The sequence below is a fragment of the Microcaecilia unicolor genome, chromosome 3, assembly GCF_901765095.1.
Source record: "Microcaecilia unicolor chromosome 3, aMicUni1.1, whole genome shotgun sequence".
In the NCBI taxonomy this organism is placed as follows: domain Eukaryota; kingdom Metazoa; phylum Chordata; class Amphibia; order Gymnophiona; family Siphonopidae; genus Microcaecilia; species Microcaecilia unicolor.
This window is the reverse complement of record NC_044033.1, coordinates 411,017,775-411,037,898: the sequence shown is the minus strand read 5'-3', so window position 1 is coordinate 411,037,898 and position 20,124 is coordinate 411,017,775. Positions and strand designations below refer to the sequence as shown.

Sequence of the window (20,124 nt, the reverse complement as noted above, 5' to 3'; positions counted from 1 at the left end):
TTTTGCCTGGTACTGGACAAAAATGTTCTTGCAGTTTTTGCAGTAAGGGATCTTCAGTACTCTCCTTTGTTATGCTTCTAGAGAAATTCAAGAATAGCAAAAGAGAAGTGCCACAGTGACTTTGCCATCTGGTACCAGTAATTTGATACTTTTTGGTTTGACCATTTGTTGTATTACATCTTCACAGGCACCATAATTTTTTTCATTCCTTTCAAATCGTCACCCTCCTCAGTAAATATCAAAGGAAAGAATTCATTTAGATGCCAGTGTCTAGTTAATAAGCTGTGTTAACAGTTAGTATGGCACTGCACTTTGGCACATGCTAATGCCCATAGTAACTTCCTGACATGGAATGCAGAGGTAGTTGCCATGTGTTAACTGTTACCATGGCAGATAAAGTGATTCAATTATCACCACATGAATTAGTAAAACTAACGGCTTTGTATTGGCTACAATTCAGTCAACAGAGAACGTGGTGAAGGCGGTTAGCTTGGCAAAGTTTAAAAAGGGGTTAGACGGTTTCCTAAAGGACAAGTCCATAAACCACTACTAAATGGACTTGGGAAAAATCCACAATTCCAGGAATAACATGTATAGAATATTTGTACATTTGGGAAGCTCGCCAGGTGCCCTTGGCCTGGATTGGCCGCTGTCATGGACAGGATGCTGGGCTCGATGGACCCTTGGTCTTTTCCAAGTGTGGCATTACTTATGTATATATGTACTTTGCTGTGAGTTAGCTGAATGGCAAAATATTAGGAACGCCTGCAAGAGTTTAGGAGGTTTTGCAGTTACTGTAAACTAATTATGGCCATTAATTTGTAGTAACGGCATAATCTTATGGCCATTAATCTGAAGTAACTGCATAATCTTACCACACTTTAGTAAGTTGGATTCTTTATTATTCTGCTTTAACTGTCTTCCATTACATAGCTTCCCACTATTCCAGAACTTGTGGGATAGTTGTGTCCATCAACCAGCAGGTGGAGATAGAGAACTGAAAACTGAGCTGAGACGCATCTTTCTTGGCATCCAGTCCAGCTCCTCAGTAATTTCTATGTCCAGCAGGTGGATGGACACACTTTTCAGCCTCTGGTTCTGAGTGATTAGCTGCTGGTCCCTAGTTGGTCAGCTGGCCCCCAGTTGAGTTTTGCAGGTGGCTTGAGTCTGCAGAGTCATATCAGGAGTTCTTTGGATCCCTGTCTGTGGTGCCCTATAAATTTACTTCTTTTCTCCCTTCACCTCTCTCCTGTTTCCTATGGAACTCCCCTTTTCCAGCACAACAATCTTAAAAAAAAAAAAAAAAAAGAGAAAGAAAAGAGATTTGCTTGAGAGTGTGGAACAGAGTATCAGTCCTGAGCTTTTCTTTGGTAAAACTTGTGGTGACTGTGAGCTTGGGGGGAGCAGCCAGCAAATAGTAAGTCTGACTAAAGTTTGACTCAGAACTGCTTGGAGCTCTGGAGATACAAGGGAGGGATCTTGACTCTCCACTTGGGAAACATTGTGCTGCTGTTGTGACAGTTGGGATGAATGGCGAGTCCTGCGGAGGCAGTAAAGCGGTGTTCCTGCTGTGGTCACTTTAATTACTTGGAGTTCAGGGCAGTGTGAAATGCCTTATGTAACTTTATTTCCTTTCTGGCAGGGCCCGGTCCGAGTTTTCTCCAACAATGAGATGGCAGTGGGTTAAACCAACAAGCAATGTGGGATCTGCAGTCTTCCTCATGAGTTGGGTGGAGAAAAATCTTCTCTGCTTGTTGGCAGCTCACACCATGGGGTTCTTGAATGTGGAGGCAGACTTTCTCAGCAGGCAGTCCTTGGACCCGGGAGAATGGGAACTATCCAGCCAGAGGTTTCAGTTGATAGTGGACTGATGGGGTTCTCTGCTTCTGGACTTGATGGTGACATAAAGAATACCAAAGTGCCCAAGTTTTCTAGCCATGGGGAAAGAACCGGACTTGATGGGGATTGATGCCCTACTGCAGCCCTGGTCAGAGATGCATCTACTGTATGTCTTCCCTTCTTGGCCCATGGTAGGCTACATGTTGAAAAGGATTGCATTGCACCGGGGTCAAATAATTCTTTTAGCTCTGGATTAGCTGTGGAGGCTTTGGTACGTGGACCTGATTCAGCTGCTGGACAGGGGTCCTCTCTATCTTCTGCAGGTACACGGCCTAATGAAGCAAGGTCCAGTGCTCATGGAGGATCCATGCCCCCTTGGTCTTACAGCTTGGCAGTTGAAAGGACTTGATTGAGGTCTACAAAATCCTGAATGCTTGTGAAATGAGTAGAAGTAAATTGATTTTTTTTTTTTTAACTCGTTCCAAAAGTACAAAGACTAGGGGACACTCGAGGAAGTTACATGGAAATACTTTTAAAACAAGAGGAAATATTTTTTCACTCAACGAATAGGTAAGCTCTTGAACTCTTTGCCGGAGGATGTGGTAACAGCAGTTAGTGTATCTGGGTTTTAAAAAGGTTTGTACAAATTTCTGGAGGCAAAGTCCATAGTCTGCTATTGAGACAGACATTGGAAGCAACTGCTTGCCCTGGGATTTGTAGTATGAAGTGTTGCTATGATTTTGGTTTCTGCCAGGTACTTGTGACCTGGCTTGGCCACAGGATACTGGGCTAGATGGTGTGACCCAGTATGGCTACTCTTATGTTCTAAGGTTATTCTGATTCAGTCATTGCTACCTTGCTTCAGGCTCAGAAACGCTCTACATCCATGACAAGTGTGAAGGATATTCAAGGGCTAGTGTTCTGAGCGTGGACTTTCTCCCTTCGGTGCTCAGATCGCACATATCCTAGCGTTTCTCCAAGCGAGCCTTCAGAAATTATTGGCGTTGGGTTCTCTAAAAGTTCAGGTTGTGGCTTTGGCCTGTTTCAGGGGCCGTCTACAGAAGATATCTCTTGCAGGTCACCCAGATATTGTTCAATTCTTGTGGGGGACAGAGCTACTTGCGGACTTCCTTTCGTACGCAGTGTTCAGCATGGAACATTAATTTAGTCTGGGCAGTTCAGAAGCCTCCTTTTAAGCCACTCTGGAAGGCCTCCTTGACAGATCTTACATTAAAGTCTGCATTCTTGGTGTGTCTTGCATCTGCACGTAACGTTTCAGAGTTTCAGGCTCTTGACTTGATCCTTTTTTAGGGTTTCTTTTTTTTTTCCTCCGAACGTGGTATTGTCATTTCATCTCATCCAATCTGTGGCGCTTCCGTCCTTTCACAGAGGACAAAGAGGCTCAGTATTCTTCTCTGAAGCTTCTCGTTGTGCGTAGAGTCCTCATTAGACATCTGGAATTCACAAATTAGTTTTGCAGATGAGACAGGCTATGCTTTTTGGTAAACAGAGGCTTGGCCTCATGTCTTCCAAGCCCACAGTTGCTAGATGGCTGAAGAAAACTATTGAATCAGCTTATTTGCTTATGGATCAGCAGGCTCCTCAGGCCTTGCAGGCTCATTCTACGATTTGTACAGCAACACCTGGATGGAGACTACCTTATTGTCTCCGGTAGGTATTGGCAAGGCGGCGATGTGGTCGACACTGCATACCTTTGCCAAGCACTACATGGTGGACATTGTGGCATGCTTGTAAGCCAGTTGTGTGGCTTCGGTCCTTAGGGTGGTGGCACCAGGATCCCATCCACTCTAGGGATTGCTTTTGAACATCCTACAGGGTCTGAAATAGTGGAATCTACATAATAGAAGGGGAAATTAGGTCGGTCTTAATCATTTTCTTTCCATTAGCCCTTCCCACTACTCAAGAGGCCTGCTGAAGTTTCTGAGATGTTTAGTCAGTGCAAAGTAATGAGTCAGATAACAACTGTTACCTTCTCTGGTGCTTCCTTGTATATCTCTTGTTCTCTTCAAATTGTCCAGAGGAGGTCCATACCTTTGCTCGTCTGGTTAGTGTTAGGTTGGTGAGTTGTTTAAGGTTGTTGTGTTTATTCTGAGTTTCACCTTACTGCGTGCCTACATAAATACTGAGGTGCCGGACTGGATGCCCAGAGAGATGTCTCAGCTCAGTTTTCAGTTCTCTATCTCAACTTGCTGATTGATGGACAGAACTAACCCACAGGTTCTAGAATAGTGGGAAGGACTAATGGAAAGAGAATTATCAGAATTTCTTCTTCCTTGAACACCCCTTTTATCCCTTGTATATTTAGTAGTCCAGAGTCTGTTACAGGCTTCTTCAAATACTCTTGAAAAAAGATTTTTTTTTTTTTTTAAGTTTTTTTTTTTAAAGTTTTTCTTTTGTCAAATTCTTTTGGTCTGTCTTCTTAAAGCTTTACATCTTCTTTGTCAATGCTAATGTTCTTTTCTGTTTTTTTTATTTCAAATATTTAATTTGGATTTGTTTCTAGTTTTTGGAAGATGGCATTTTGGCTTTAATAGCTTCTCTGTCGGCAGTCATTTTCTGTGTGTAATGCATGGTATTCATTAGTTTGGGCTTTCAAAATAATATTTTGAAACAGTGTTAACACTACATGCAAATTTTTAACCTTGGCAACTGCTACTTTGGCAGTCTGTTTTAGTTTCCTAACTATTTTTTTTCAGATCTCCCTTCATAATTTAAATGTTACTGCAGTAATTTTCCTTTGAGGCAAGGACAGTGATTGTTATGGGGCCTGCACTGACTTGATGCAGGCTTTCAGAAACTTTACTACAGAATTAAAAAAAATATATAGATGCATAATGTGTTTAATGCAGCTACTCCATGAAACACAGGGTTGTGGTCATCCTCATTGTTATTGGGAACATTTCTTTCATTAATGCTGAAAGACCATGAAAGTACCTGTAGGGTTTTCAATTATTTCTATACTAGTTTATTTTTCCTTTTTTCCCCCTTTGTGGCTAGTGCCCTGGATGACAAATCCTTACCACATTCAAAGTTCCAAGAGAGACAGTTTTGGTCAGCTGTGAAGGTATTGACTTCATTTTGCCTTTTTCTTTTTTTCTTTTTATTGTGAGTGGTTTAATTGTCATGGTTTTATTTCATGTGATATGTAGTTTTTTTTAATCACATCAACATGATTTTTAGAGTAATCTATTGAATTGATTTAGAAGGAAAGAGGATGTTCTTTTCCCTACCAGATTTTTTGCTTAAAATATTAAGGTTGTCATAATTAAGAAAGCTTGACAATTTGTCCACAGTGGTAAATGATCTGTACTATTTAAGTCATTAAGTTTACACTAAAAATGAGAGCAGTTATTATATATATATATGTATTATAATTTTTTTAAAAACGCTATGTACATACAACATTGTAAATACGGAGACAGACCCCAGGTTGCACAGGGGACAGTTTTATAACTAGTATAAACCAGTATCAACACATCTACATTTAAGTGCTTGCACTTACACCAGGTCTGTAACTGGTGTGAATGCAAGTGCCTAAATATGACATTTACATTCTTAATTTACAGTATTCTATAAACTAAGTATGTAAATATCATTCTCCGAGGACAAGCAGGCTGCTTGTTCTCACGACTGGGGTGACGTCCGCGGCAGCCCCCACCAACCGGAAATAAGCTTCGCGGGACGGTCAGCACGCAGGGCACGCCCACCGCGCATGCGCGGCCGTCTTCCCGCCCGTGCGCGACCGCTCCCGCCAGTTACTTTTTTTCCGCGACTGAGAGAGTTGTGTTTTCCCCTCTCTCTCGTTTCAGCCGCCGGATTTTTTCGACCGCGTTTACGCGGATCGTCGCTTTTGGCCTGTTCGGCCTCTTCTTTTTCTTCTTTCTCTTTTAAAAAAAAAAAAAAAAAAAAAAAAAAAGAATTTTGCGCGTGTGGAGCACGCGCTCCTTCTTTTCCCTCGCTTTCTAGCGGGGACGCCTCGTTGCGGCCTAGTGGCCGCTCGGTCGGTTACAATTTTCGTGGTGTGATTTTAGCCACCATTGCCGACTTTGACTTCGCCGACGCGATTTTTCCGTCGATGTCCTCGAAGGTCCCGAGTGGATTTAAAAAGTGTGGTCGCTGCGGCCGGCCGATCTCGCAGACCGACACCCACGCTTGGTGCCTCCAGTGCCTCGGGCCGGAGCACAATCTCAAGTCGTGCGTTTTGTGTCTCGGTCTCCGGAAACGGACTCAGGTTGCGAGGCAAGTTCTGCGGGACCGTCTTTTTGGAACTTGCGCCGGCCCCTCGACGTCGACCTCGACGGCATCGGTATCGAAGGCCGGTTCTTCGGTACCGGTATCGATGCCCGAGACATCGGCACCGATGGCAGCGACCCCAGGAGAACAGGTCCCGTCGGCCCGCCGGTCCGCCGGCGAGAGTGGGGTAGAGAGACCGCGTGGGCCGTCGGCCCCGGTCACTCCCTCAACTCGTGAGCCACGGGACCGAACCCTGTCGGACCCGGTACCCCGAGACCGAGGGGGATCGACCTCCTCCTCCTCCATGCCCTCCGGCACCGGTGACGTGCACCGGAAAAAAGACAAGAAGCGCCGTCACCGGGAGCCCTCGGTGCACCCTGAAGAGGAGTCGACGCCGAAGCGTCATCGCAGAGAGGAGAGATCTCCGTCGGTGGTGGAGGTACCGACGCGTCGGGGTTCCGGCACCTCGGTGCCATCTCCTGGCCCCCAGCAGCTTCCGGCACCGACACCCTTACCGGCCCCACCGCCTTTCCCGGCAGCGGGCCTGGACGAGTGCCTCAGAGCCATCCTTCCGGGGATCCTGGAAGGGCTGATGCGCCAGGCTGTGCCGGCGCCGGGGGTGCTTGCGCCCTCGGCGCCGATGACTGTGGCGCCGGCGAGCTCTAGCCCGGCGCCGGGGCAGTCGACACCGCCGCCGCTTGCGGTGCCGGTCTCGACAGCCACGCAGGTGGAGTCCCCGTCGACGTCGATGGAGGGAGCTCCGTCCCCGCCGGCGCGGGAGTCCACCGCTCGACGACACCGAGACCTTGGTGCCTCGACGTCGAGCCGGGCCCGGTACCGGACTCAGCTACATGAGCTAATGTCCGATACCGAGGACGAGGACTCGTGGGGGGAAGAGGAGGACCCGAGATATTTCTCCTCCGAGGAGTCTACAGGCCTTCCCTCGGACCCCACGCCGTCACCGGAGAGGAAGCTCTCACCTCCTGAGAGTCTCTCCTTTGCCTCCTTTGTGCGGGATATGTCTATAAGCATTCCCTTTCCCGTGGTCTCTGTGGAAGAGCCGAGGGCCGAGATGCTCGAGGTCCTCGACTATCCATCACCACCTAGAGAGTCCTCCACGGTACCGCTGCACAATGTCCTGAAGGAGACGCTGCTCCGGAACTGGGTGCGACCACTAACTAATCCCACCATTCCCAAGAAAGCAGAGTCCCAGTACAGGATCCACTCTGACCCAGAGCTCATGCGGCCCCAGTTGCCCCATGACTCAGTGGTCGTGGATTCTGCTCTCAAGAGGGCACGGAGTTCGAGGGATACCGCCTCGGCGCCCCCGGGGCGGGAGTCTCGCACTCTGGACTCATTTGGGAGGAAGGCCTACCAATCCTCCATGCTCGTGACCCGCATCCAATCTTACCTGCTCTATATGAGCATCCACATGCGGACCAATGTGCAACAGCTGGCGGACCTGGTCGATAAGCTCCCGCCGGAGCAGTCCAGGCCTTATCAGGAGGTGGTCAGGCAGCTGAAGGCGTGCAGAAAGTTCCTGTCCAGGGGGATTTTTGACACCTGTGACGTGGCATCTCGTGCTGCGGCCCAAGGTATAGTGATGCGCAGGCTCTCATGGCTGCGTGCCTCTGACCTGGACAACCGCACCCAGCAGAGACTGGCTGACGTCCCTTGCCGGGGGGATAACATTTTCGGTGAGAAGGTCGAGCAGATGGTGGACCAACTGCATCAGCGGGAAACCGCTCTCGACAAGCTCTCCCACCGGGCGCCTTCAGCACCCGCCCCCACGGGTGGGCGTTTTTCCCGGGCACGGCAGGCTGCACCCTATTCTTTTGCAAAGCGTAGGTACAACCAGCCGGCCCGAAGGCCTCGTCAGGCACAGGGACAGCCCCAGCGCGCTCGTTCTCGTCAACAGCGTGCGCCTAAGCAGCCCCCTGCGCCTCCACAGCAAAAGCCGGGGACGGGCTTTTGACTGGATCCACGGGAACATAGCCGCCCTACAAGTGTCCGTACCGGACGATCTGCCGGTCGGAGGGAGGTTAAAAATTTTTCACCAAAGGTGGCCTCTCATAACCTCCGACCAGTGGGTTCTCCAAATAGTGCGGTGCGGATACGCCCTGAATTTGGCATCCCTGCCTCCAAATTGTCCTCCGGGAGCTCAGTCTTTCAGCTCCCTTCACAAGCAGGTACTTGCAGAGGAACTCTCCGCCCTTCTCAGCGCCAATGCGGTCGAGCCCGTACCACCCGGGCAGGAAGGGCAGGGATTCTATTCCAGGTACTTCCTTGTGGAAAAGAAAACAGGGGGGATGCGTCCCATCCTAGACCTGAGAGGCCTGAACAAATTCCTGGTCAAAGAAAAGTTCAGGATGCTTTCCTTGGGCACCCTTCTGCCAATGATTCAGAAAAACGATTGGCTATGTTCCCTGGATTTAAAGGACGCATACACTCACATCCCGATACTGCCAGCTCACAGGCAGTATCTCAGATTCCGACTGGGCGCACGGCACTTTCAGTATTGTGTGCTGCCCTTTGGGCTCGCCTCTGCCCCACGAGTGTTTACCAAGTGCCTCGTGGTGGTAGCGGCCTATCTACGCAAGCTGGGAGTGCACGTGTTCCCATATCTCGACGATTGGCTGGTCAAGAACACCTCGGAGGCAGGAGCCCTCCGGTCCATGCAGTGCACTATCCAACTTCTGGAGCTGCTGGGGTTTGTGATAAATTACCCAAAGTCCCATCTCCTGCCAACTCAGTCTCTGGAATTCATAGGAGCGCTGCTGAATTCCCAGACAGCTCAGGCCTACCTTCCCGAAGCGAGGGCCACCAATCTCTTGACCCTGGCTTCGCAGACCAGAGCGTCTCAGCAGATCACAGCTCGGCAGATGTTGAGACTTCTGGGTCATATGGCCTCCACAGTTCATGTGACTCCCATGGCTCGTCTTCACATGAGATCTGCTCAATGGACCCTAGCTTCCCAGTGGTTCCAGGCCACCGGGAATCTAGAAGATGTCATCCGCCTCTCCACCAGTTGCCGCACTTCACTGCTCTGGTGGACCATCCGGACCAATTTGATCCTGGGACGCCCATTCCAAATTCCGCAGCCCACGAAAGTGCTGACGACGGATGCATCTCGCCTGGGGTGGGGAGCCCATGTCGATGGGCTCCACACTCAGGGTCTGTGGTCCCTCCAGGAAAAGGATCTGCAGATCAACCTCCTGGAGCTCCGAGCGATCTGGAACGCACTGAAGGCTTTCAGAGATCGGCTGTCCTGTCAAATTATCCAAATTCGGACAGACAATCAGGTTGCAATGTATTACGTCAACAAGCAGGGGGGCACCGGATCTCGCCCCCTGTGCCAGGAGGCCGTCGGGATGTGGCGTTGGGCGTGTCGGTTCGGCATGCTCCTCCAAGCCACGTACCTGGCAGGCGTAAACAACAGTCTGGCCGACAGACTGAGCAGAGTCATGCAACCGCACGAGTGGTCGCTCCATGCCAGAGTGGTACGCAAGATCTTCCGAGCGTGGGGCACCCCCTCGGTGGACCTTTTCGCCTCTCAGACCAACCACAAGCTGCCTCTGTTCTGTTCCAGACTTCAGGCACACGGCAGGCTAGCGTCGGATGCCTTTCTCCTCCATTGGGGGACCGGCCTCCTGTATGCTTATCCTCCCATACCTTTGGTGGGGAAGACCTTACTGAAGCTCAAGCAAGACCGCGGCACCATGATTCTGATCGCGCCCTTTTGGCCCCGTCAGATCTGGTTCCCTCTTCTTCTGGAGTTGTCCTCCGAAGAACCGTGGAGATTGGAGTGTTTTCCGACTCTCATTTCGCAGAACGACGGAGCGTTGCTGCACCCCAACCTTCAGTCTCTGGCTCTCACGGCCTGGATGTTGAGGGCGTAGACTTCACTGCGTTGGGTCTGTCTGAGGGTGTCTCCCGGGTCTTGCTTGCCTCTAGGAAGGATTCCACTAAAAAGAGTTACTTTTTCAAGTGGAGGAGGTTTGTCGTGTGGTGTGAGAGCATGGCCCTAGAACCTCGTTCTTGCCCTGCACAGAACCTGCTTGAATACCTTCTGCACTTATCAGAGTCTGGCCTCAAGACCAACTCAGTAAGGAATCACCTTAGTGCGATTAGTGCTTACCATTATCGTGTGGAAGGAAAAGCCATCTCTGGAGAGCCTTTAGTCGTTCGATTCATGAGAGGCTTGCTTTTGTCAAAGCCCCCTATCAAGCCTCCTGTTGTGTCATGGGATCTCAACGTCGTCCTCACCCAGCTGATGAAACCTCCTTTTGAGCCACTGAATACCTGCCATCTGAAGTACTTGACCTGGAAGGTCATTTTCTTGGTGGCAGTTACTTCAGCTCGTAGGGTCAGTGAGCTTCAAGCCCTAGTAGCTCATGCTCCATATACCAAATTTCATCACAACAGAGTAGTGCTCCGCACCCACCCAAAGTTCCTGCCGAAGGTGGTGTCGGAGTTCCATCTTAACCAGTCAATTGTCTTGCCAACATTCTTCCCCAGGCCGCATACCCGCCCTGCTGAACGTCAGTTGCACACATTGGACTGCAAGAGAGCATTGGCCTTCTACTTGGAGCGGACACAGCCCAACAGACAGTCCGCCCAATTGTTTGTTTCTTTCGACCCTAACAGGCTAGGGGTCGCTGTCGGGAAACGCACCATCTCTAATTGGCTAGCAGATTGCATTTCCTTCACTTACGCCCAGGCTGGGCTGACTCTTGAGGGTCATGTCACGGCTCATAGTGTCAGAGCCATGGCAGCGTCAGTGGCCCACTTGAAGTCAGCCACTATTGAAGAGATCTGCAAGGCTGCGACGTGGTCATCTGTCCACACATTCACATCTCATTACTGCCTCCAGCAGGATACCCGACGCGACAGTCGGTTCGGGCAGTCGGTGCTGCAGAATCTGTTTGGGGTGTAAATCCAACTCCACCCTCCAGGACCCGAATTTATTCTGGTCAGGCTGCACTCTCAGTTAGTTGTTCTTCGTAGGTCAATTTCTGTTATACCCTCGCCGTTGCGAGGTTTAATTGACCTGGGTTCTTGTTTTGAGTGAGCCTGAGAGCTAGGGATACCCCAGTCGTGAGAACAAGCAGCCTGCTTGTCCTCGGAGAAAGGGTATGATACATACCTGTAGCAGTTGTTCTCCGAGGACAGCAGGCTGATTGTTCTCACCTTCCCTCCCTCCTCCCCTTTGGAGTTGTGTGTTTCATACTTTTTGCTAGTCATTCAACTGGCGGGAGCGGTCGCGCACGGGCGGGAAGACGGCCGCGCATGCGCGGTGGGCGTGCCCTGCGTGCTGACCGTCCCGCGAAGCTTATTTCCGGTTGGTGGGGGCTGCCGCGGACGTCACCCCAGTCGTGAGAACAATCAGCCTGCTGTCCTCGGAGAACAACTGCTACAGGTATGTATCATACCCTGCCCCAGCTATGGCAACACCTGTACCTCTCCCTGTTGAATGCCTCTCTCTATTTATGCACTAAGCCATTTGGATGCTAAGATTATAGAATAGAGCTAAGTGCCTATCTGTCATTTATGACTTGCATACATGGGTGGCAGTATTCTAGAGGCCGACCGAATTTCAGTTTTGGCTTCAGCACGGAAACCAGCCCAAAATCCTCCCTGCTCTCCATCTCCTGGGAGAGAGCGGGACTCACTTGGTTGCCCCCCTCCACCCCAGAAGAGAGCAGGAGCTACTGAGCTGGCCCCACTGATGGCCCTCCCCAGGCCTACCTTTAACTGCCCTGGTGGTCTAATGACCCCTTTGGGGCAGGGGCTATCCAAGTTGCTCCTGCTGGTTCCTCCATAAAAATGGCTGCAGCAGCAGGAACTCTCGGCAGCCATTTTTATAGAGGAACCGGTGGGGGTAGGAGTGACTAGGGAGGACCATTGTGGGGGAAGGGCGGCTTGGTGGCACCCGTTCTGTTCCGGTTTTGGTTGGCCTCTACAGTATTCTATAAATTTAAGCGCATAAATGGTGTTTAAATTTAGAAAACCTGTTATAGAATAAGGGGGAAGTGCTAAAGGCCACAGGCTTATGCCATGAGAAAGTGTCTGAAATGTTCATTGATATGTTTATGACCACTTTAACCTATCATGGTTGGTCTCTGTGTGAATGCTTTCTAGTGGAAAGGAAACTTAAGTAGTTAATTCTAAAAACCATTTTGCATAGGGCTGCTCTGTGGGAAATGAGACCTCCAAGTTGGGACATAAACTATTCCCCAAGTATTTTACAAAAGGCTGTGCTGAACTTGAAGCCTTTTGTAAAATGTTTATAAGGACGCTGGCACAAACAGCAAAGTTTTCATAAAGAAACAGTCAAAGAGTGGCATGATTTAGTTTTACACATGTATGTGTAGAGTTCACACACACATGCACAATAGAAACACATTATGGAACAGAGTGTGAGGTTTTTTTCTTTATTAGTGATTTAGACACTACAGAAGTAAGTACAGTTGCACTCTGACGTTTCTAGAAAACCTAGTCCCAACAAGCAGGTAGCTGATGCGTAGGCATGCTACCAAGCAGGTATAAATGCAGATGAGAACATGCATATTTGTTTTTGGCTCACCCAAGCTGTGCTTAGACCACCACCCTCCTTTTCAAATCTGCACATCCAGCAGCAATTCTGTGTATAAAATATCATATTCTAAAAATTGGCATTTACTTGTAGAATTGCCACACAAAACTTCTGAAGCAACCTCCTTTACTTATATTGCAACTCTTCCATCAGTTTAACCTATGTTTTTTATACTTTTGTTTTAGCTGCTTTCCAACATTTTTTGTTGGGATGGCTTGATACAGGAAGAAATATTATATGAACTTGGACTGGAGAAATTGCTAAATCGTTATCTTTTACTGATTCTCCTTCATGCACATCCTGACCCCAGTAATGTGGAAAAGTGTCGCAAGGTAAAACTTTTCATTTATTTCTTTTTAGTAGGGCGGCAGTTTAATCATGATTAATGCTGCAATTAACATGCTAATTATGTGCCATGCTATATTTCCCTCCTGCCTGTGGTCAGCATACCTCACTTCCCTTCCTCCCCCCCTCCACTCCCCCTGCACCTTAAAATCACCTCCAGTCTTTGCCAAGGCAGCAGCACTCATAGACTGCCTGCGGCTTTCACAAGGGCTTTCTCTCTGAACTGTCCTGCCTCTTCTGACACAACTTCCTGTTTTCTGAAGGGCAGGACGGTTCAGAGAGAGCCCTGGTGCAGGCCGCCTATTAATACCACTGCCCAGGCAAAGACTCAAGGTGATTTTAAGGTCTGAAGGGAGGGGAGTGGAATTGCAAGAGCTTTGAGGGCTGGAAAAGGAGAGATTCCAGACTGTAAATGGTGGGGGGAGGGGGGGGGGAATTGCAAGAGTTTTGCAGGAAGGGAGAGATGCAGAATAGAGGAGGGAGGGAGATTTAATCAGTGGTGTACCTACGAGGGAAAGGCAGCCTTGGGGATCTGGCCAACAGCTGCAGTACCTGTTCAATGGCTGGTGGGCTGGCTGAAGCCCTGTCAGCTAAAGAAATCCACTGCCTCAGTTGCCTGCTTCCTTCACATACTGCCTCAGGAGCAAGGAAGTCAGCGGCGTGCCTCCAGCTGTCAACATTGGCACTTCCTGAGCATACTCGGGAAGTGCTGGCATTGGCAGCTGGAGGTACGCCACTAACTTCCTTGCCTCTGAAGCAGTCTAAGGAGAAGGGGGGAGGCTTTGGCAGCAGATTTATTTGACTTTCAGGGCTTTGGCATCCCCGCTAGCAAAGGTATGACATCTAAAGGGGGGGAGGGAGATGCATGGCCCTCCAGTTCACCCCTGTGCCCCCCCCCCCACCCAGTGCGCTGTTGGCTATGCCCCTGCCTTTAATTGCATGATTACAATTTTAATTGAAATGCAGCCCTAATTTTTAGCACTGCAGTTTGCTTTTGTTTCATTAGGTTTCAGCTGAATCCAAATGGAGCTTAGTTGAGCAACAGTGCTGTGATATTTCATTTGCAACTGGCTGGGGAAAGGTTTTCCTCGTTTTATATCTCTTTCCCCAACTCAGCACAGCCACCACCATAACAGTCCTTGGTTAGGAGCCACAAATTGAAATCCATTCTAGAAATATGGGTTCTTAATCCAGCTATTAGGTATTACTGTTTTACAATGACTAAGAGATTCTTACCACTAGGGACTGAGAGCACTGTCTGTGTAGTATACAAGACCATCCTGGGGAGCCAAGGACCTGGCCTGGGAATTGAACCCAGATCCTTCACATAGTAAATGTGCTACTTTTTGTGTATACCCTACTTTGATTTGTACCTGTCCTCTTCAGGGCACAGACCATATAAGTCTGCCCAGCACTATCCCCGCCTCCCGCCACCGGCTCTGCCACCCAATCTCGGCTAAGCTCCTTAGGATCCATTCCTTCTGAACAGGATTCATTTATGTTTATCCCACACGTGTTTGAATTCTGTTACCTTTTTCATTTCCACCACCTCCCGTGGGAGGGCATTCCAAGCATCCACTACTCTCTCCGTGAAAAAATACTTCCTGACATTTTTCTTGAGTCTGCCCCCCTTCAATCTCATTTCATGTCCTCTCGTTCTACCGCCTTCGCACCTCTGGAAAAGGTTCGTTTGCGGATTAATACTTTTCAAATATTTGAACGTCTGTATCATATCACCCCTGTTTCTCCTTTCTTCTAGAGTATACATGTTCAGGTCATCAAGTCTCTCCTCATACGTCTTGTAACGCAAATCCCTTACCATTCTCGTAGCTTTTCTTTGCACCGCTTCAATTCTTTTTACATCCTTCGCAAGGTACGGCCTCCAAAACTGAACACAATATACACAGTACTGACACTGGGCTGGGCCTGCAAAGTAAAATCTTAAGTACAGTGGTGAATGTAATCTGGAAAAAGAGGAAATGTATCCATGTTTTGTGGAAATTTTACTACTACTTTTCTTCATCCCACAGTTGAAATTGTTTAGTTCACAAAAGGTATATACTCGGTTATAACATATACATTTGTACAGACAGAGAATAGATAATAAACATTTTGAAAATAGAACCCCTGGTTCACACTATACACAGTTCATCAATTTACATTCAGCACTTGTTTGTATGAGGAGAATGGATGGAAAAGATGATGGGCAGTAATACTGAGAATGTGAGGGAAAGAGGGAGTGAGCACATTTCAAAGAGGCGAGTCATAGGAAAAGAAAAATTGATTTTTAAAAGAATAATGTAATAGAGGAAAAAATATGTAATCAAATGTACAGAGATTACCAAACAATTTATTTTTAGAACACATTTGTAGTAGAATATTTCACTTTGTGTGTACTTAATAAAGTCTGTATTCAAATATACCACAGAATTCATGTAGAATTTTGAAAACTGCTGCAGAATGTACTCCTGAACTGCACTAGAAACCTTATAACAATGGTGTGCATATCATTTCCTGAACCTTTACTAAACTGGCTTAATTTGGGGGATATTCCTAAAAATATATGTGTATATCTGTTCAAGAAACAGACTGATGTAGGCAAATGCCAAGAACATTACCTGCCCTTAGAGCTTGTTGAGACTGGGCTATGGCTGAACTTTAGGGGAAGGGAAATGGGACTTGATATACCGCCTTTCTGAGGTTTTTGCAACTACATTCAAAGTGGTTTACATATATTCAGGTACTTATTTTGTACCAGGGGCAATGGAGGGTTAAGTGACTTGCCCAGAGTCACAAGGAGCTGCAGTGGGTATTGAACTCAGTTCCCCAGGATCAAAGTCCACTGCACTAACCACTAGGCTACTCCTCCAACACGTACACCCTTAAACAGGCATATGCTAAATCTTTTTTGTTTTCTTTATTGATACCCTTCACTATATTTTATTTTTTAATGTTTTATTTATTACATTTTACATAACTAGAAAGCCCTAACCACTTTGCACAGAAGTATTGGCAGTGAAATTTAAGGAAAAAGAATCCACGACAAAAAGATCAATATAGGCTAATATTCCATAAAGACAAGAAAAAGGATAAGTCAATCCAAGTAGGAGCAGCTGCTTTCAAGAAAAACAACCAAAAGAAAAGCGGGCAGATATACCTCTTCTAAACCTCAAAACCTGAGTATCTCTAAATGGGTTGTTCAGTCACTTAGAGGCAATACATTTTTAAAGTTGAATACTACTACTACTATTTAACATTTCTAGAGCGCTACCAGGGTTATGCAGCGCTGTACAAATAACAAAGAAGGACAGTCCCTGCTCAAAGGAGCTTACAATCTAAAGGACAAAAAGTGTAGGATCAAAAAGTAGACATTTTTGTGTTATTTTAAGGTTATGTGTATCTATTGCATGTATTAAGAATATTTGTTGTAGTTATGTATATTTTATTTATTTATATTTGTAAACTGCAGTGATACATTTTTTTTCCTAGTATTTTTTGTAGGAATACGCCAAAAATTGGTCCTGTTTGGGAAATGCAGAGGAAAGTTAGATAGCTAGTTTTGAGCACAACTGGATATTTTCTGTGAAGTTATTTTTATTATGTTTTGACAGCAAAATATACAGCAGTGGTTGTAAACAGCATCAAATAAATGTAAGCAAATAATAATGACTGGAACACTGTTTCCCCCCCTCCCCCCAGTTTTCAACACAAACATATAGCAATATAACAGACCTCCTTTCACACACAACCTTCCTTCCACTCACCTATACATACCACATCCAATGGAGGTGAAAGAACATAATTAAAGTAATTTTATCACTGCTGCTTCATAGAATAGTTTATTGCCTTTAAGTGTTCTTAGACATGGAATGGTAAAACATTGAAAAATATCTCTGATATATATATGTATGTAATCTTTCAAAAATTTTCTGTGTTCAGATTTCTCCAACTGCATCCAATTTGAGATATTGCAACCACAGGGATATATTTAGGTGGCTCCTCACTGATCCAAGGTATAAAACACTCTGGGAGCTATTCTATAAAATGGGCACTAGCCCAAATTTTTGCCTGTAAATATGCACACATCTCACCTAGCATGTATTTGCAAGGGTTGAGGGGTACATATTGGTGGAACCTGGGTGGGACTCACACTTATACATGTACCTTATCAAATGCTAGTAAAAAAGGCCCATTTCCGAAACCAATGAAACGGGCGCTAGCATGTGGTTTTTTTTGTGTGTATGTGTCAGAGTTATTTTGTGTGTGTGTGTGTGTGTGAGTGTGTGAGGGTGCGGTGTGTGTGCAGGTTGTTGATGTGTGTCTTTTTTTTGTTTTGTTTTTTGCTTGGGGGTTGGGGGATGTGCTGTGCTGTGCTGGCAAAGTGGGTTGGATTGGTGTGTGGCTTTGAGGGTGTGTTTCTGTTGTATTGTGTGTGTGTGGTTTTGTCTGTCAAGGAGGTTTGTGGAGGGGGGTCTTTCTGTTGGTGAAATGTAAATGTGGTTGTAGGGGGTGTCAGCCTTTGTTGAGTGTTGTTTTTTTTCCCATATTTTTTTTTTTGTGTTGTGCTGAGGCAGCAGTGTTGTTTTAGATGGGCGGAAGGTTGAGGAGCACGTTCTTTGTCTGTCGGTATTTTTTGGCCGTTTCAGGGCTGCTGTAGGGGAATGCTGGAAGAGAAATGTGCTGTTGGAAGCAGCGCCATCTTTTTCCATTGGGCTGGGGTTCTGGGCATCCTGGAGGTGGGTGACTGCTTGCCTGAGGACGGGGATGGTTGTTTTAAGTTGGCGGAAGGGAGAAGAGCACGGTCTCGGGCCGTCGGGGGGGGTGATCCAGTATGTTTGGTCCATTTCAGGCTGGCTGCAGGGGAATGCTGGAACATTTATGCGCTGCAGGAATCAGCGCCGTCTTTTTCCGAGTGCTCGGGGAATCCCCGAGGTGGGAGACAGCTTGCCTGAGGCTGGGGATGGTTGGGCACGTCCTTGGCCGCTTCGGCAAAAGGGGAAGAGGAAGGGGGTGGGGAGTTACCTGCAGCCGCCTGAGAAACCATGTATTCTTTGTTTGTTTTGTATTATTAGTTTGCATTTCTGTTGAAGAAAGAGTGGTTGCCTTTCTAATGATGGAGGTGGTGCGTCGGTGTGCGGTTGTTTTGTTAGTTTGGCAGCCAGTCTCCAGCGATTCCTAGGCAGGGAAGGAGTAGGGAAACACGCAGCGTGTTTCCCTACTCCTCCCCCTTCCTTGGTCGCTGTTTGCTGCTGGCTGGGTCGCAGGTAATCCTTCCAGCTGGGCCGCAGCTTGTCCTTGTCCCAGATGGTGACGGGCACGTTGTTTTCCGGCTCCTCTGACTCCATGTCAAGCGATCCCAAATATAGTCTATGCTATAGGCCCTCTGGCACTCTTCAGTACTGGCATTAGGCATTTAAAAATTCCCCCCTCCCCCCGGTCTATTTTTGCACATACCCACAGCAGGAATATTCTTCTCTCATTCCAGCGGTGGTTCTGTGCTCTTCGTGCTGCACAGATAATGAGCCATTCTGCTGGGGAATGCTCCTCCCTTATTGTCACGTAGTTTCCTCTGATTGGTCTGTCTTGTGTTGCCTGGGAACGGTGTTGTGATGGTCCTTTGTGTTTCAGAATGTTGAGGGTGTTTTTTCTGATTGGTCTGTCATGCGAGGGCGGGGCAGAGAGACATGGTCAGTGTTCTGGCTTCACCACCATGAATCCATGAACCCTTCAGTGAGTGACTGAGTGACTTCAGAACGTTGTCTTCAGAATGTTGAGGGTGAGTTTTATTATAGTAGATTATGAAGTGTGTGTATATCCTCGGCATTTAGGCATACACAGTTATACTAGTTCTGTGGCTGGTATAAGTGATCACAACTAAATACCACCCAAGTTTATTACCTGTTAAGCAAATATTTATAAAGTAATCCCCTACTTTCCCTTATAGAATAAGTTCCTAACAGGGTGCAGAATTTCCCTTTGTTTCTAGCACCTATTATAGAATTTCCCTTTCTGTTTGTAACGTGGAAGACAGAAACAAGAGGCAGACCTCCTGCCTGCTTAAATCACCTGTCACCGCCCAACCACAGATATTCAGTGGCACTAAAGCGGGGAGTGCCACTGAATATCGCAGATTTTCAAATCGCAATCTGACTGGCCCGCAAAAAAGGTGGGCCGTCGGGGATGGGCCAAGGGGCAGCACTGGGGAGGAGCCAGGGCTTATATGTGGGTGCTGGCAATATTCAGCCGAGGCTCGCATAAATTAAGCAGGTAAAGTTAGGGACAGGTCAAAAGCCCCACGGGGTGCCCCTCCCCAAGAACACTTCCCCCGGCTGCAGCCCCACCCCACCCTGACCTCCCTGATGGTCCTTCGGGGCAGGAGCAAATCCCCCTTGCTCCTGTCCATAGCGGCAGCTTCTTGAAAATGGCCTTCATGACCTCTCGTGGCAGCCATTTGCAGGAAGCTGCCACTAGGGGCAGGAGTGAAAGGGGTTGGCTCCTGCCCCTGACGCAAAGCACCACGAGGCTGTTACAAGAGGACGAGTCTGCTGCGTGAGGACTTGGCAGCCATTTCAGCCTGGGCACGCATAACTTTCTTATGCGGGCTCAGCTGAATATCGGCCTGGCCCACATTAGCTCCTGCAGCCTGCCCGCCCAAAATTAACCCCTGATATTCAGTACTGGTACCTGGACATGGCCCGACACTGAATATTGGGGATTATTTAGCTGGCCATAAGCACACAATGTTCTTAGTTGCAACAGTGCAAGAAATATTTCCCATATAAGTTACTGACCCGCAGTACAGATTCTGCAGCATCAAAAGTGCACAGTATTTTTCATCAATATGAGTAATTTAAATCATTGTGTGCAGGCACAATTCTAACAAATTTCATGGCGCACTAGGGGGCCCTTTTACAAAGGTGGGGGAGGGCCTACACATACAGTGTGCGCTAAATCGATGAGCCAAGCGGTAATTCCAAAACTCCAAATTTTGCACTTGCCGAATCCCACTGTAGAAAATCATTTTCTACCATGAACGCTTACCTGGTGGTAAACAGCAGTTGGCATGCGCTGCATGCTGATCGTGCATGTAA

General features: G+C 47.6%; 1 protein-coding gene across 1 annotated transcript in view; it reads left to right on the top strand.

Moving 5' to 3' along the window:
* GCFC2 (GC-rich sequence DNA-binding factor 2) overlaps positions 1-20,124 on the top strand; it is a 111,799-nt gene that overhangs the window by 89,527 nt on the left and 2,148 nt on the right. The window contains exons 15-16 of the mRNA XM_030198793.1: positions 4,858-4,924; positions 12,874-13,020. Of these exons, the coding sequence (XP_030054653.1) occupies positions 4,858-4,924; positions 12,874-13,020 (214 nt within the window). The remainder of the gene's footprint in view (positions 1-4,857; positions 4,925-12,873; positions 13,021-20,124) is intronic.